The 17834-nt window shown below is 36.6% G+C and overlaps 5 protein-coding genes across 8 annotated transcripts; 2 read left to right on the forward strand and 3 right to left on the reverse strand.

Annotated features, from left to right (window-relative positions):
- Window positions 1-165: 165 nt before the first annotated feature.
- On the reverse strand, window positions 166-2772 carry LOC110769881 (GTP-binding protein YPTM2). The gene is made up of 8 exons (XM_021973932.2): window positions 2635-2772; window positions 1777-1849; window positions 1482-1529; window positions 1345-1392; window positions 1190-1261; window positions 936-1091; window positions 692-795; window positions 166-523 (listed from the first exon to the last, which is right to left on the reverse strand). The coding sequence occupies exons 1-8, from the start codon at window positions 2646-2648 to the stop codon at window positions 430-432; spliced, it is 609 nt and encodes a 202-aa protein (XP_021829624.1). The 5' UTR covers window positions 2649-2772; the 3' UTR covers window positions 166-429.
- A 2897-nt stretch (window positions 2773-5669) lies between these two features.
- LOC110769883 (uncharacterized) lies at window positions 5670-6290 on the forward strand. Its single transcript, XM_021973934.2, has one exon. It carries the CDS (start codon window positions 5742-5744, stop codon window positions 6039-6041), a length of 300 nt encoding a protein of 99 aa, XP_021829626.1. The 5' UTR covers window positions 5670-5741; the 3' UTR covers window positions 6042-6290.
- A 25-nt stretch (window positions 6291-6315) lies between these two features.
- Window positions 6316-11656, reverse strand: LOC110769880 (anoctamin-like protein). Of its 4 annotated transcripts, none has more exons than XM_021973925.2 (16): window positions 11092-11656; window positions 10549-10618; window positions 10291-10406; window positions 9782-9908; window positions 9610-9710; window positions 9444-9535; window positions 9236-9340; window positions 8852-9115; window positions 8220-8352; window positions 7998-8111; window positions 7848-7915; window positions 7621-7751; window positions 7414-7496; window positions 7216-7323; window positions 6813-6971; window positions 6316-6691 (listed from the first exon to the last, which is right to left on the reverse strand). In XM_021973925.2, exons 1-16 carry the CDS (start codon window positions 11263-11265, stop codon window positions 6563-6565), a joined length of 1974 nt encoding a protein of 657 aa, XP_021829617.2. In that variant the 5' UTR covers window positions 11266-11656; the 3' UTR covers window positions 6316-6562. The 4 variants fall into 4 exon arrangements, with proteins under 4 accessions (XP_021829617.2, XP_021829618.2, XP_021829620.2 ...); XM_021973926.2 differs by having other exon boundaries at window positions 7621-7748; window positions 11092-11518; XM_021973928.2 differs by lacking the exon at window positions 6316-6691 and having other exon boundaries at window positions 6858-6989; window positions 11092-11518.
- Window positions 11657-13158: 1502 nt separating this feature from the next.
- VPS46.2 (SNF7 family protein) lies at window positions 13159-14109 on the forward strand. The gene has a single exon (XM_021973968.2). It carries the CDS (start codon window positions 13308-13310, stop codon window positions 13917-13919), a length of 612 nt encoding a protein of 203 aa, XP_021829660.1. The 5' UTR covers window positions 13159-13307; the 3' UTR covers window positions 13920-14109.
- Window positions 14110-15485: 1376 nt separating this feature from the next.
- Window positions 15486-16819, reverse strand: LOC110769916 (Mannose-binding lectin superfamily protein). Its single transcript, XM_021973970.2, has 3 exons — window positions 16660-16819; window positions 16252-16473; window positions 15486-16003 (listed from the first exon to the last, which is right to left on the reverse strand). The coding sequence occupies exons 1-3, from the start codon at window positions 16660-16662 to the stop codon at window positions 15689-15691; spliced, it is 540 nt and encodes a 179-aa protein (XP_021829662.1). The 5' UTR covers window positions 16663-16819; the 3' UTR covers window positions 15486-15688.
- Window positions 16820-17834: the final 1015 nt, after the last annotated feature.

The raw sequence follows: 17834 nt of genomic DNA on the forward strand, positions 1-17834 counted from the left end.
ACCAACTAATCGATAACCAATCAAAATACTCCGTTAATTTTCATATGGTAATTTTGTATATGCCCAACAGCAAAAACTCCTGACCGGAGGACATTAGAGGTTCTCAGAACAACAAATCACCATGTCCAAACAAACCAGTTCAGTTTTGAATAAAGAAAATGTAACTGATCAAATCAAATATAGATAAATTTAAAAATGAACAGTGATAATATGACATACAATTGTTAAAGATTCGTTGACTATATTATTATTCGAATAATTTCTTGACTTTCTAAACCAACGAATGAATGGGGAGCCAAGTATCATGACAATCTGCTGTACATATTATAAGGAGGCTTGCAGTCAAATAAGGGTCCATTGCAAAACCACATGTTTCTGCAAGCTTCCCACCACCATCAAGAACACATTCATCTTATCTTCGCTGATAAATCAAGATGAGCAGCAGGTGGTCTTTTGGACGACTGGCTGTCCACGCATATGCACAGTGGATGGTTTGTTGGCACTCATTGGTTGGGTAGCTATCCTGCAACCCGAAGAAAAAAATATTTACCGATGCTGTATAAAAATACTGATGTTTTACCATTGCAGTTGTTCCAGTACTACAGATCACAGATTTATCTTACTAAACTCTTGATCTGAAATGCCCTTATCAATCAGAAATATGAAAAAAGTAACATGGAGATGAACTCACCTGTTCTTTATCTCTGCAACCATAGTCATGAATGCCTGCTCTACATTAGTCGAATTTTTGGCACTGGTTTCCAAGAATGGAATTCCTAGCTCATCTGCAAATGCCTTTTAAAAACAGTGGGGTTTTGGGGTAAGAAGAATGTGAACAACATAAAGTTTGAATACGTAAAGTTGATCAATGGTGCATGCTTATTTAACTCATCACGACATGATAACAAAATAAGATTAATTAGCAGCTAAGATACCTTGCTAGCTTCAGAAGAGACCACTTTCTTGCCAGCTAAGTCACTCTTGTTTCCAACCAAGAGCTTGTTCACATTTCCAACCGCAAATTTATCAATTTCTTGCAGCCAGGTCTTGACATTGTTGAAGCTTTCTTGGTCCGTCACGTCATAGACAAGCTAGCAAATAATTTCAAAAACCACATTCATGAAGATCATCCTATGAAAAGCTTGCATGACCAAAAATCTACCTTACAAAGAGGTGAATTAATACTTACGATGATGCCATGGGCACCACGGTAGTAGCTGCTTGTAATCGTTCTGAAACGTTCTTGACCAGCAGTGTCCCACTATTCAGAAGAAATGGAGATTTCATATTTTTTCAGCTAAGGAACTTCGATTCCAATCCAGCCTTAATAAAAAATATACTTACTATTTGAAGTTTGACAACTTTCCCATCCTGCTCCACAGTTCGAATTTTCTAAATAGAGGAAACAAAGAGATGAGATCACTGCCATGACATCAAAATAACCAAACATCAGAAGTGCTATATTATGCCACTGTACTTACAAAGTCAACACCAATGGTACTTATGTAGCTGTCAATGTAAGAATCATCCTACACAAGGTGAGAGTGGAATTGTCAATAAAAGATCAAAGAAAATCAGACATCAGCATTTGGCTCAATCAACTCAGATCACAAGCATACATTTATGTATCGCGTGTTACAAAATAGTTATGATTAAAATTTAGGATGAATACAAAGAGATGACTGAGGGAGAAGGTATAAGAATTTAATGTGTGTATAAGAGAAGCGTGGCAAAAAGAAAACCATCATCCTATATATAATATTGTTGAACTTTTACCGCAAATCTCAGTAGAAGGCATGACTTGCCCACACCGGAATCTCCAATGAGCAAAAGTTTGAAAAGATAGTCACTGCAAAATGGAGGAAAATAACTAATTAGAACCTCAGACTTTATGCTTTGGTACGGTAACTACGGGGAAATAACTAAAATAAAACATTAACATATCATCAAATCTTATTAGCAAAAACACCTACTCTGTCAGAATATGTCAACAACTATGCCCTGCATATCTAATGAATGTTTTTTTCAAATTGAGACAAAATTATACAGGCAGCAAAGATATGAATTCCATGGCAGCATATCATCCAAATAACTCAAGGAGATTATAGGTGCCTAAGAAAACACCAAGCCACAGCAGAAAGAATCATCATTTCAAAAGCATGACTAACATATTCATCTTATTTACCAGAGTCCATGGATCTCATACATTGTTTTTACAGCTTTTGTATTCACTACAATCAAAATTGCAGGTAGCTTCTTGAAATGAAATGTGATCCCCAAAAAAAGGATCCACAAAATTGATTTTCGTAAGAATTTTCTTCCAGTTTTTTAAGATACTACTAAACAATTGTGCTAAACAAACAATTTCTAATCAAATGGCCAAATCAAAAGCCATCCCACATACCCAAAAGTTGAAAATAAAAAAACCCTTCAATAAAAACAAAAACAAAAACAAAATTTTCTGGGTTTGACCAAAATCCAAATCCAATCAAATTGAACAGGGTTAACATTATCAACAGCCATAAAACAATCACACAGAAACTAAGCTATGACAAAAAAGGTGATAACATGTAGACATGCATGCAATTGTTCATGAGAGAGAGAGAGAGAGAGAGAGAGCGAGAGAGAAATTACTATTCAGGGATCATGACTGGGTTGATCGATGAGGAGGAAGTTTCAGAAAGCGTAGAAATTTTCAACTGGGTCTAATTAACGTAAAAATGGAATCTTTAAACGAGGGAGAGAAGTTGAAGGAGAGGACTTTGTTGTGCCTTAAATATATATGGGTGGACAGTTTGCGTCACATTGAAAGGTTCCTATTTCCTACTCAGCCGCCAGCTTGGAACCTGACCCCACACAATTTTTTTGGTTTCTTTTCTGGGTTGGTTTATTTTTATGGGTTTGTTTACAAGCCCATTTCGGAAGGCCTGAATTTTAAGTGAAGAGGGTCTTATCACTTGCGTCAACTTAGCCCAATTATCTGTCTACTTTTTTTTGGGTTACATTTGGAGAAAAGAAATCATGTGCCAAGAAAGCAGGGGGAAGGAGGAGGGACACAACCACTGTAGTAACCTCACTCAACAATTATTCATCTACTTGTCGACTCTTTATTTGATTAGTTCTGTAATAAAAATATATGTTTGAATCTTTATTCGACTCAAGCTAAGTGAGTTCTTTCTCATCTGTAAAATGAGTTACACACGTTATTTTCAAAACTCAGGTAAAAAAAGTTGACGGTTGCGTTGTAAGGATTAGTTTTGTTTTACAATTAGTTACAAGGGACTAGTCTTTGTTTTCTTTGTGGTGTGACTGCTTCTTTAGGAATCACTTCTGCCAATAATCGCTTATAGTAAAAGCGCTTTTATTATAAAGATGTTGAAATTTTCATAAGAAATCAAAAGCACTTGGGAGTACTTCCTAAATAAGAAGCACAAGGCATGTGCTTCTTTAGAAAACATTTCTATGACCCATAAGCACTTCTAAACTTTTTTGTCAAATGCGGTCAAAAGAGCTTTTGGCTGTCAAAAAGTGCTTTCAGCTCTTCCAGAAGCACTCTCAAATGGGCCCTAAGTATATTAACTTAAGTGATAACATTCCTCTTCCTTTAAATAATAATAGAAAAAAACTTGGGTTTGATTATAAATAAAAAAATAAAACAATAAAAGAAAGAAGGTGTGGTTTTTAATCCAAATGAGCTTTTATTTTCCTACAATAAGAGTTCAATTATTGTGGAAAGTTTTAAGCCAAAAGTCACTTTTGGTCTCTGTAGTTTGGCACTTTAATTACTTTTGACCTTATAGTTTCAATTTTGTCACTTTTGATCATGTAGTTTCATATTTATAGTAATTCAAGGACAAGATAAAATTTCTATCAATTTCTTTAACAGAACAACCACGTGCTACTCACGTGTAGGGGTAATTTTGTCAGACCAAAACCCCATGCTAAAAGTTAGTCTCTACCTCTTTCCCAGGGTCAAAAATGGGCAACCAAAACCTCAAAAATCCTCCATCCTTCACTATCCCAAATTCCCAACACTTAATCAATCTCTATCTCCTCCATCCCTTTCTCTCTCCTTACAAATTAAGAACAAAACAACAGAGCAATAACTTTCCAAACCCAAAGTTACATAACAAAACAAGGCCTTTCGAATAAAAAAAACAAAAAAACAAGGCCACAAAAGAATGGAATAAACAAAAGCATTGGAACCCACTTATATGCATTGAAAAGTCGAATAAAAGTTATAAAACAATTTCGCATAGAAAACTGTACCTTTAAAGATTACAAGTTCACTTGGATTATTGAAGCCTCCATTGATTTCACATGTCTACTTCACCATCGTTGTTGCTTCTTTACGGAAACAACAGCCGATATTTTTAGGAGCCCTAATCCTAATTTGCTTCAAAATGGTCAATTTCACGCGCCCTGGGAAAGAGGTAGAGACAAGATTTTACATGGGGCTCTAGGCTAACACAATTGCCCTTCCATGTGAGGGGCATGTTGTTGCTCCCTTCAAGAATTTGACGGAAATTTTAATATATCCTTAAATTGTTACAAATATAAAACTATAGGGTCAAAAGTGGTTAAAGTGTCAAACTATAGGGACTAAAAATGACTTTTGGCCAAAGTTATATTCCTTGCAACAATGATGGGGGAAACTTTCCAAGACCTTAGGACTAATTTTGCTTTGAACTTACTCAATAGCCCACCAATAATTTATTGTTTAATAAAAATATTAGAGCATCCATTCAAAATGGGCTCCCTAAACCACTTCCTTAGACAAATTTTAGGGAGGAATTGGAAAAATACAACTCCAATCATGCTCCCTATCCACCTCCTAAAATATAAAGATTTCTAGGAGCTCATAAATATGAGGAGAGAAAAAAAAATTCCTAGTGTCTCTCTATAATTTAATGCTGCTTTATTTTATGCATACTTTAAACTTTTAATTAATGTTAATTATAGTATTTACAACTCCCTAAACTAGAGAGTATAATTGGAGTTCAAATTTTATAGACAGCTCCTAAAATAGTTTTTATGTATTTTGTGCTAAATTTTAACTAAAAAATAGGAAGCATGATTGTAAATGCTCTTAGCCCAACTTAAAAAAAAAAAAGAACAATCACATCAGCAAACTACACAGACTTTTGCCACCAGATTGGGAATATTACTCATTAGCCTGTCACATGCCTACAGTAGCAGGTTAAGGTCTTGGAAAAAAAATATATATATATATATATTGTTGTTGTTTTTTGGTGAGACAATTAAACTATGGACAAAACTTGGTGAGCAAGTTTTATATACAAGAAGAAGTTCTTTATTTCAAGAAACCCCTCAAATCCAATCGTGCAAAGAACCGTGACCAGTTCTATTATAAAAAAAAAAAATCAAAGTCAACATTACAATTTTATGGTCAGTGTTTTTTGCCGGGAAGATTTTTAACTAATTAATCTTTTAGGCATGTGCTAATATCTCATCTCAGCTGCACCCCATGGTTAAAAAGATGAACAGATTTATATGTTAAAACCACTAAAGGTTAACTTTGGTGGACGCTATCAATGGAATATTTTGAAAGAGTCTTAGTCAATGGATTTCATACGCATTAGATTTTAGAACACGAATGTTAATTACTTGCCTTAATACAATTCTCTATCTCCTATAAATTAGACCAGCTTGCTGATTTTCTAGCAACTACTGCATTACTTTTCAACCACTCATTTCTCAGCCAACAGAACCCAGAAGCCATGTCTGTCAAGAAGAGTCTCTCTCTCAACAACGGCGGAGCTGGGAAGGGTGGTGCATCTGCGAAGAAGACTAAGAAGAGTCATTCTCTAAACAACGGTGGGAACAGCGGCGATGTAGTTACAGCCAAGCGCGGTCGGTTTGATCGATGTTTTTCTTTCATGGAGATTTCAACAGAACAAGGAAAATCACTCAATGACATGGATTCGGAGAAGTTGAAATCTGGGATCAGGAGATGGGCTAAAGCTGTTGTTGCTTATGCCCGCCAAGTCAGCGGCCGCTTCGGAGGCACTCGTGGCTGACTGATCACAGGCCTAACTGTAAGTGCCTAAAGGAAGTAGTTGTGCTTTGAACATAGTGAAGATCAAAATGATGGAGTTACTTGAATTGTAACTCAATTTTCCATGCTGATAAACGTACATAGGAGATTAAGAAATGATTGATTGATTGATTGATTGATCGATCCTTGTATGTAAATGTGCCCAATGATGTAAATAGTTGATTTTTCCATCCAAAATAAGGCTTGTGCCAAGCCAGGTATCCAAATTGCATGCTATTTTGTTAATACTCACAAAAGGCAAAAACAATTTTTTTGCACATTTCTGTTATATTTAGTTGAAATTGGAGTTTAAACCATCAAGGAAAAAGAAATTATGGCCAGTACTATACATCTACTTACAAAACCATTACAACACACCAAAAGAACAAACAAAAACGAAACCAAAATTTTTGAGCTACTGCAGCTCAACTCTAGAAAGCCTATTTGTGGCTTAGTTTCTAACTTATGAGAAGATGGCAACGATAAAACCTCAACTCCCTGACCTTATTGTGACTTTTTAAGTTCACCAAATGTCGCCCTCTCACCAGAAATGCTCCTCAAAAGCTGTTTAGAGCACATGTTCTCAGCCTTTGCTGCATCTTTCACACGGTCCGCCTTCACCCAAGCGGGTTCCTGCAAGAAAGTTTTATGATAATATAACGATCAGCATCTTCCTTTTAACCATTACATGTTATAATAACAAGAGATTATGTAAATTTGGAGTAAGCGTTCACAAGGATGGGATTTAAATCACCTCGGGAACAAAGCGGGAGAATCCAAACTTAATCAACAAGAGGACATGTTCCATAACCAGAATTGCAGCCAGGCCAGGCTCTATCTTCCATTTGCCCTCTTCATCATATAACCATACTAGAAGCGCACAGTTGGTGCATATAGACATAACGACGAGAAACTACAAATTGCAGACAACCTGACATTAGGAAGATGACGATAAGAGAGTAAATGGAACACATAGTCAACCCTCCACTTCTCTCCCTTGTTTTATAGTTACTGCAGAGAAGAAAGCAAATCTAATACAGCTCCCAACAAATTTGTCTCTTTACCTAATCAATCAATTCTAAACTTTCCAGAATTTAAGGTTGAGCTATATGAATTCTATATTTTCTTCACAATACATAACCATAAACCATAAGTACCTGAAATATGTTCAGCCAAGCTCCAATTGTTGTGGAAAAACGAGGAGTCGGTCTTCTCAACATGGCAAGAAGCTTCAATGCATCTGCCCTAATTTCGGTGATGTTGTTCTGTGAAAAGTGGAACTCGAACATTAGAATACAAAATAATACAAAGCATAAAGAACTTCAAAACATAAACAACCATAAAGCATAATTTACCAAAGTTGCAAAAGCGAAAGCAAGGGGGAATGCACAAGCAAACATCATTATCATTCCAAACTGCAATGCAACCTCCAGAAAGTCTGCAGGTCAAACCACAGTGCCAATCAGCAGAGAATAAAGAAACATACAAGAATTCTCATGATTACTTGAAACTAAGGAGGAAAATGCAAATTTTATAAACACCGGACATAATTGACATATTACCATCAAACAACCCATCTTCAAGTTCCATGCCAATGCTTGCGGAATAAGAAGGCTTCAGGTACTCTTTTTCTACCCTAGAAGCAAACTGGATCTTCCCAGTTGATGAACCTTTTTCACGTTTTTTCTTGCTTCTTGAAATCAGAATGGCAGATAAGGTCATGTTCAGATAAACTTAAAATCACCCCAAAACATAAGAGTCCAGAAGATAAAACATAGTATAGGCTTACCGAACTCTATATTTCTTATAACTGTACTTGAGATATGGCAAAGTATTTTCCAACAAGTTTTCCAACACCTGGAAAGCATAGACCAATTCATGAGCATGAGAAGAGAGGTACAAACAAGCAAAACAGTGAATAAAATAGAACTCAATTTACCTGAGACACAAGGAGGCGTTGAATCAAGACTTTGCGGAGTGTTGAAAAGTTGCGGTGCAAAAGGGCATGGTAGAAAACCCCTATATACGACTGCATGAAATAAAGACCAAACACCTGCAAAATAAATTAAAACACGAAATAAGTCCTTGAACTTTGAAGTGTAGAAAACTCCTCCAAAAAAGATTAAAAAAGACGCTAGGGATCGATCTCCACTTAACACACCTTGTAGACCAAGCTGTCAGCTTTTTTTTCTGTGTTTTCATTATTTTCATACTTAATGAGCTTGACGGAGATCTTGCCCCCAATCTGTGTAAAGAACTGAATGGCAAAAAGATAAATGGTAGTCAACCCAATCCTGAAAAAAGAAAGAAAGGATAAGTGTCATTTTCACGCTATAATTCCAAAGAATTAATACATAGGAAAAAGAATGAATGCTGTGTCTAAACAAACGTTACAGATCAGAATTGGTTGTGCCCTTAAATTGGGTTTCTGTTTGACTTAATATTTCTAATTCGACTTTCCCTCTCCTTGTCCAAAGTTTCTAAGCACGAGGACAAGTGCAGCAGCAGATACAAACTCTAAAGACCCATTACATCAAAACCCAATAAACCCAAAATTTTCCTCCATCTTATGTCTAGTGTGCAACCTGAACAGAGTCAATCTCAGCAATAGTTCTCATCCAATTGTCAATAGCACTCACACACAACTGATGCACCGAGTTAACATGCATAAAAAAGAAAAATATGAGCACAAACTCTGGAATGTTAAAAATGATTTTTCATTGATGAAAATAGAATTATATGAACGTGCAAGTGTATGCATTCACATGAATGCAAGAGGACTCAGCGTCTTACTTCATAATATCAGACCCAATAACCTCGTAAATATGAGCATAAGCTAGTTCGAACGGTAACTGGAGGCATATAATACTGAAGATAATGATAGCATCATTTCGGAATCTCATGAGTCGTCCAAACCACTCAATTCTTTGGAACATTTCTCTCTCTTTAGTTTTGTCAGTCCCCCATTTTTTTGCGATTTCAATAGACTGTGAGGAATTCCACTCCATGCCCTGTCTATATCCCAGGTCAGCTCTAATTGGGTAACGAATCTTCCATCTAAACACACAACCAAGAAAGAGAAAGAGGTAAAGTATGTTAGAAAAGGTAAAAATATAACTGAAAATGAATAAGCAGGATCTGATAACCACAAGACAATTTCATTGTAAACAAGGTTACCTGGCTAAAAGGGCATTGTTTTTACGTTTCCAGAACTGGGAAAACATTATAGCCCACAATATTATGCTTATGAAGAAAATGGGGAGCACCAGTAATTGCAATGACCTAAGGAAAACATTAAGCAAACATACGTCAGTTTCAATAAGCAGCACAAATAAAATAAGTTGACAGCCAACAAGGAAATTAAGAAATAAGGAAGATGACCCACCCAAAATCAAACATGTGCAAAATAAGCCCAAATGCAGCCGGAAAGAGCAACCACCGAGTGTACATTCCAAGGAAAGCAAAATAGATGGCAATCTACAAAGACATTAAATTCTTGCTTAATGTTAGGAAATAGAGAGAAATATAATTTGCTAGTGCTACTAACTCACTTTTGTTCCAAAATAGGAATAAATCTCATCTATTGGCTGGTTTGTGAAGTCCCACCAGTGTAGTGCCCACGTCTGAAGGAGCTTCTTCCTTTTTATTTCATCTATCAGTCAAAAATCATCTTAATTTAGAGTTTAACAGAGATGCACACATTTTGTGAATTTGTAAACATACCATGCAAAGGAAACACTTCTTTGACTATCCTCTCTGACTCCAATTTCTGAAGTAAATACTCCCCGACTTCCCATTTGAATTCTTTGCTGTCAAATCTTAATGTTACACTTGACTGACTCTTGTTAATCTGTAAAATTTCAGTTCTATCTTTGTCAACGGCACAAACTTATGGATGAATATTTGCACACAGAAATATAATTATAAGGGAAAATGTTCCAAGGGTTTCAGTTGTTTGAACATCAACTGGCACAAACTTTAGAAAAACAAAACACTAGAGGTCAAATGGTCGGATGTATTCTACCAAAGAGTGACAAAAAAAGGATGGAGATAAACATGAAATTGTAATGTAAAATCAAATTGAATGGACATATAACCTTAATACGATATAAATTTACAATTAAAAAAATAAAAGTCAAAAGCATTCTGTTATTAGAAGTAGTATACCAAAACATCGGAAAGAAAAAATGGCATTGGAACATCATAAGATCCTAACATGTTAAATGACTTACAATTCCATATATTATGTGCCTATAGCAGCGAAAACGCTCACACCAACTGAACAAAGAACCATCAGGCTGTCTCTCAAAAGCATCAACCTCTTCCCATTCAAATTCTAAATCCATTCCTGAAACCAAGTGCAGCATATTAGTTTTTAAGTATTACCGAAGTGGAAATTAATAGATACTAGCATCTAAAATACAGAACAACCTCAAATGAAAAATAATAAAATTTGAAAGCCAACTGGAATAGAACTGCAAGATCATTACCAATAGGAGTTCGTTTTTTAATATGCAATTCAGCTGCAGCCCTCCCCAGTGTTTCCAAAGGTGCTGCCAACTGAAAGATAGAAATCTAAGGTCCAGCAACCAAATTCAATAAATCATATAGACAAAACATTGCCGAATTGTATGTACCATTTTCATTCAGCATAAACAAAAAACGACATGAATAATGCTGGGTTATCATAAATTGCCAAGTATAGTGCTCATTTGCAATTTATAATAAAAAATAGAAACAACAAATTTTAACAAAAGGAAACATTTCTTTTTTGCCATTAGCAAAAAGACCTCAATTATGACTTTTGTCTACATGCATCGGTACAAAATACAAAGATTCACTTGGATTAATTAAAAAAATTTCCCAGTAAGCAAGATTTATAAATACAGAGAGAGATCGTATCAGAAATTATTCACAGAATCTATTTTCATGAGCCAATTGCATGAAACAATGTATGGTAATATAAATCAATTACTGAAAAACCAAACGAAAAATCACGGCAGGAAAATAAGAGCAAAAGTAGAAGGACAAACCTTGATAAACTCATCAACAACGCCATGCACTCTCTCAACTACCAAACCCAAATTTCTAAACTCATCTACCAACACCTCCACACAGTCAGAATCTTTATCTTCTTCCTTCAGATCTCTCTTCGGAACCACAACCCCAATCTCAAAAGCAGTTTGTTCCTCCTCAAGCACATTCATTTCCTGCCCACCAAAAACTTTGACACCTGAAAACAGCCAAGGGATCTCTGTCTTTAAGATCAAAATGATGCCCAAACCCACCAAAGAGGTAAACTTTCACAGAAACTGGCTCAAACAGTGAAGTGGGCAATTGTATTTTGGAACAACAGAAGCTTGCAAACACCAAAGACAATATTTTTCTGTTGAAACGGCTCAAATTGCTAAATGGGTCTATAAATTGTGAACCAATGTTGCTCTCTGTGCAGATCAAACGAAACGCTGGGTTTATCAAACGTACGGATAAATGTATCCCAATGGAATTGGAAATGTGGGTTCTTGGAAGATAAGAGCAGAAGAGAGAGAGAGAGAGAGAGAGAGAGATGAGAGAGAGAACAGGTGGCTGAGCAGTCGGCTATTAGGGGCGGGCCGTTGCGAGGGAGAGACACATAGGATGGTATCGAAGGAGGAAGACACGTGGGCTCTGATATTTGGCGGTTCCTTATGTTTTGCGGTTTGCAGAAGAATGGAAAAGAGAAGCGGTACGATTTCTCATGTTACCTTGGGTACCGTCTGTCCAATTTGTCTACATATTTTTGGAAGAGTTTGAAATTTTGAAATTTTGAATGTCACACAATTAAAAAGGTAAACTAATGCAGTTTTTGACATGGTATACGAATGTTATGTCATTATTATTTTCTTGTCCAGTAGCAAATATTCATACATTTATTATTCGATGCTCTCAAACTTCATGGCCTTATTATTGTTCATCTTTTGATTTCTTCTTTTATCAGTCTCATTGTTCCCAACTCTTCGAGGAACAAAACCAAGAATCAGAAAGAACAAACACTAAAATCTATGGTGAAAGAGACAGCGACACTGATGTTATCTATGAGTATTACTCTTTTACATGACATGTTTACTTGCATGAATGGAATGGATCGGGAACATTATTGAAATTATTCATATTCACAATTTTCCGTTTTTACTTTTATTTTTCTTGTGTTTACTAACACTTACGAAATTAACTATGTAATCGAATACGTGCAAACCCAAGAATTAGATCGATTAAAAAATAAAGGACAGTAATAATTTGCAAAACAAACTAACCTTATAGGTGAGGGGATATGTCTATCAAGGACTCAAGAACTCTTCAACGATTGTCTTAATTTTTCCATGGGCAGATCTCTTTGTACTTGTTTGCAATAGTTAAAGAAGAAAGGGGAAACCAGTTTTGGGTAACTTCCCCTTGTTCCCTCTTCCTTATGAAGGAGGGGATGTTGCAAATAAGTGTTCTCCTTTTGGGTTTAGCGGTGTGAAAAACTACCCTACCATTTTTTTTAATTTTAAAACATAAATAAAAGTTTGGTTATGTATATCAATTTTTATCTAATAAGTTTTTTGAGCTTTTATCACAAAACATCAAAAGCTTGCGAAATTATTAAGTTTAGGTTTTTTTTTCTTAGCATTCAATTTGGTCGTCCACCTTTTTCTACACACATCAATGTTGTCTATATCGTCTAATCCCGTTAAAAATTCTATTAGTGTGCTAATGTGACACACATATGTGGCCATTACTTCACAAATATGGTGTAAAAACTAATTTCACAAAACTCAGTGACGTTTTGTGATAAAAAAATTTATAATTATAATTTTCAAGGTTTTTGGCAATGGGGTCTAGCCCATTGAAAAATGACATTGACTTGCAGACTAAAGGTCTCATGTTCGAATCCCCACGACATCATCGTTATGTGTGTGAGAGAAATCCCCCTCCTCTATAAATTAGACTATCGTTTATACTCAAAAAATAAAAATAAAACATATTAGGTTTTTAACAGCAAGTAGTAAGCCCAAGTCACATATTCTTTATGTCCGGTCTAAAACAAAACAATCCGATACTTCACAAAAAAGCGGCCCAACAAAGGAAAAGTAGGAACCTTCGCCTTGTTGACTTCCCTCTGAGACAGACGCGGAACGCGTAAATCGCTAGTCCAAAACACACAAATACGGAACCCTTCTCCGATTTAAAACCAAAACCCTAGAAAATCAAATCCCCAAAATCCACCATGGGAAACACCGAGAAGCTGATGAACCAGATCATGGAGCTGAAATTCACGTCCAAGTCGCTTCAGCGCCAATCCAGAAAGTGCGAGAAGGAGGAGAAAGCCGAGAAGCTGAAGATCAAGAAGGCCATGGAAAAAGGCAACGTCGACGGCGCTCGGATCTACGCCGAGAACGCGATCCGAAAGCGCACAGAGCAAATGAACTATCTCCGGCTCGCTTCCCGGCTCGACGCTGTGGTGGCTCGGCTCGACACCCAGGCCAAGATGTTCACCATCAATAAGTCCATGGGAAATATTGTCAAATCACTCGAATCGTCGCTGGCCACCGGAAACCTCCAGAAGATGTCGGAGACCATGGACTCGTTCGAGAAGCAGTTCGTGAACATGGAGGTCCAGGCCGAGTTCATGGAGACCGCCATGGCTGGCTCCACCTCGCTTTCGACTCCCGAGGGTGAGGTCAATAGCTTGATGCAACAGGTCGCCGATGACTATGGGCTTGAGGTTTCGGTGGGCCTACCTCAGCCAGCTGCCCATGCTGTGCCGGCCAAGGAAACCGAGAAGGTCGACGAGGACGACCTCTCCAGGAGGCTTGCGGAGCTCAAGGCTAGAGGTTAAAATAGGGAAGGCGATCAGCTTGGGTTTTGAATTCAATATATATATATGATATGCTTATGTGTTTGTACCGATTGCTAATTAAGAGTTATGACTCTTGTTGAAGCAATTTGAAAATTGATATTTGTGTATATTTGACGAATTTGAATTCGCTGCGATATGTTGTTATGTGAGTTTTGTTACATTCTAGTCAGACTGTTTGCATCTTTTCTTTTATGTACGTGCAATAGATATGTGAATTTGTCTGTGTGTGTGTGTGTGTGTGTGTGTGTGTGTGTGTGTTTTATTGGGTTAAAGTTTGTAATTTGTCTAGGTTGAGTGGATTGGCAGATTGGGATACAGGTATGGATGGCGAGTATTTGATGTTACTTCCTTTTTCTGCTTGAGATTTGATTGTTGTACATTGGTACCAATGTCTTCAGTTCTTTTAGGGTACACTGCGAAGTATATTGTGTTAATTGACTGAATTGGCTTTTATCCTTTAATGTAAACCTTAGATTTTTGAGTAAAGACATGATTTGATGACTTGTTACTTTGTTTTGTGCTTAGGGCTTTTGCATATGACCATGACCTTTTAATTGCTTGAGGGTGGCTTGTAAGAATCTGACCAGAGAACTTTCTACCTGTTTTATATTCATGTTGATGCCTTGCAATTATTTTCTCATTCTATGGCATGCATAAAACTGGTTCAACATGCCTGTCATGTGTCAAGGCAATGTACCGGTAGAAAAAAAGTGTTAAGACAATGTGTGGGTTTAGGGTAAGTGAATATGGGTTACAAAAATCTGGTATGAAACTATACAGTGTGGTCAAAGAACCTTTGTGCCTGTTGTCTTTGGCTGGTGATGCCTTGGAATTTCTTTTATTGATGCACCTTTGTTATTTTGTGTACATGCATGAAACTGGTGTATGGTGGGCTGTTAAGTGGAGACACTGTGTCCATGATAATTGCTTCATATTCGATCATTTGCTATGGGACTCATTTCTTGTTCTTATAACAGCAGCATGGCTGATGTTATCAAAATTGTGAGAATTCTTCTGGGATTTTTCCTAAGGATGCCAACATGCTCTTATAATGAATTGTTTCTTATGGCTATGTGCTGGTTCATTGTCCGGTCATTGTTTTCTCACAATAGCTTGAAATGAAAAGTAATTAGTTTTGAGATCTGAATCCTCTCATCTTGTGTACTTGACTGCAATTCAGTTTTATGGTTTTTCCGCTTCACATATTCCATGTCATGGTCACATTTGTGATATGTGAATGAGAGCTAGTAAAGTTCCCTCAAACCTGGGGTTATATAGTTGATGTCAATGTGATTCTTAGATCAGCTATATAGCATATTTCTGGTCTGGAAATAGTTTTCTCAGACTGAATTCAGAATGCATATAAAGTGAATTAAAAGATACAGAGCTTTCTTGTGTTTGTCTTTTGTAAATTGTATTATTGGTAGAAAGAAAAATGCTTGGCTCCTTCCCTTGAATCCTTTTAGATTGCTGTTCAATTATTTTAGTCTGATTATCGACCCAAAGCAATTGATAAGAACAATCGAAGCATGTTTCGCCACCCACTAGTGAAACATAATATTTCATTGATAGTACAGAATACACTAAACATTATTTGAATGGCTTTAGAGTCCTCCAAAAGAAAGAAATAATCACAAGCTGAAAGGGTAGCTTATTATACGTGCAATATTTTTGAGCTTTTGGTGATTTTAAGAACTCGTATGGGGGCTCCCATGAGCTCTAAGTCTATGCTTTCAACTTTGAGCAGTCTAAGGTTTTGAAACCGAGCTCCCAAGCCTTCTAAAACTCTTCTGAATACTCTGAAAGAATTTTTTGGTTGGGGGAGGGGATACATGAAACCCAATGGCATCTAGGTACCATCCATTTCTTCCCTTTAATCCAACAATTTTGCCTCCATCCACTGTGAAAGTAAAGGGTGTGCCTTCCTCAATTCCATAAGGTCCAAATGTTCTTCTATTGCTCTGAACTTTGAGTGACCGGATTATCGGGCCGCCGCCATACACCATCGGACAATAGTGTCCACTTACACCGACTAGGAACTCATCTGGGTACTGAAGCTTTATCTGCACGAAAAAAGTCAGGCCAAAATCAAAATCTTTTTTTCTCGATATCTCGCCTCTATGAAATAAATTATCATCAAATTTGATACACTTTCTATCAATCTTTATCTAATTTTGAAGTACGAGCTTTGAAGCCTATGACCATTTGCTCTATTGGCATCAGTCTCCACTTTGTTAGAGGATATCCGGAGTTCAAATCTCATGGACGAAAGTTGTCGATTAAAAGAAAGAGTACGAGGATCGAAGCGTACCTCAGCAGTATGATCACCTCCGCGACCACCATGCGTTTCTGCTTTGACAGGCTTACCGTTTCTATCATACACCACAGTAATGGAGTCGATGCAATGACCGTAAACAAGCGTGATCTCTCTCACCCCATTGTAGATCCCATCGTCCCAATCAGCTCCACCATTTCCTCCCCATGGTCCTATTTCAATGGTCTTCTTCTTCCCACTTGCAAGCTCCTTGCCATCCTACATAAAAAGTTAAACGAACTTTCCTTGTTCAAATGTTTAGATACAATTTTTCTCACTCAGAGTACTAGTTTTTGTTGAAAACAACAGTAACATACTTACAATCTAGCAAAGAAATAAAGGGTAAAATTAATGATTAAGTGCCAAGGAAACAATAAACCGAGTGACTAAGAACAAGATGCTTACCATGGCCTCAGGGAAAGTTTGAACAAAATGCTAAACACGGAGAAAAGCAAAGCAAGGAAAAAGCTAGAATGGGTATGGTTGGTGGTGGAGAGAGAGATGAGATAACATAGAGGTATATAATGAAGAAAAAGCAAATTTAGGGGGAGAGATGAACAAAACGCATAGTGCAAACAGAGACCTGATGGGTAGTAGTATCTGATTCTATTTTAGCATTATGTATGCAGGAACTAGGAATCTCTGCTTTTTCTTTACGCATTGAGGAAGGTTGTGGTCATCACTAGCTAGCCACTATTCTAGAAAAGCATATATGCATTACAATATCAAGTTCTTGATTCTTGATTTAAAAAAAAAAAAAAATGAGATGACAATCCGGAATAACATCTCAATTAGAAATTGCCACTTGGTTGACCTTTCATTTTGTTAGATGAATGAGTTAGCAAATTCGAACTTGGGAGTTTCTTCTGACATTGGAAAGAACAATACCATTAAACTAACATGTTTACTAATCCGTAATGGGAATTAAAATAAGTAGTTGAATTTTGATTACGGATTACTCTTGTGTTTACTCACACAAAGGAATGAAAATGTAAGTGAGACTCACACAAAATCAGGAATTCAACTCCTTATTTTGGAGGAATTGAACTATTAGGTGGAATGTGGTATTCTAATTCCTGGAGCCCATCATGAATCTATTTTTTTTTTACCCATTATATCCTTACATAATTTTTGAAATTCCAAAATTTCCATCCACTTTAACCCAACAAAAATTTACATAAAAAATAATTTATTTAAAACAAGGGGATTTTAGTAATCAAATTGGTTTCAATTCTGATTCATGAGAATTTAGTTAACAACTTATAGGGAATCAGTATCATTCCTACCCCGATTCCAGATAGTTTAGTAAATGACTTCAGTGGAATACAGATTATCACTCCTCCTCATCTGATTACGGATTAGTAAACAAGAGCAAGCTCAATTCAATTCCTCCTCATCCAATTATGAATTAGTAAACATGCCATAAGAGCACTACTTCTGACACTCATGTGACGATTGGTAGAGATTTGTGAATGCGATTGCATTGTGTACGTGTGAAAGCTTTGCGTTCGTTTAGTGCTTTCCAGCTTTTGTGATTGTGGGCAAGTAGGCCAGGTGATTCGTTGCCAAAGACATACAAC

The sequence above is a fragment of the Prunus avium genome, chromosome 3 (assembly GCF_965620075.1).
Source record: "Prunus avium chromosome 3, drPruAviu1.hap1.1, whole genome shotgun sequence".
In the NCBI taxonomy this organism is placed as follows: Eukaryota; Viridiplantae; Streptophyta; class Magnoliopsida; order Rosales; family Rosaceae; genus Prunus; species Prunus avium.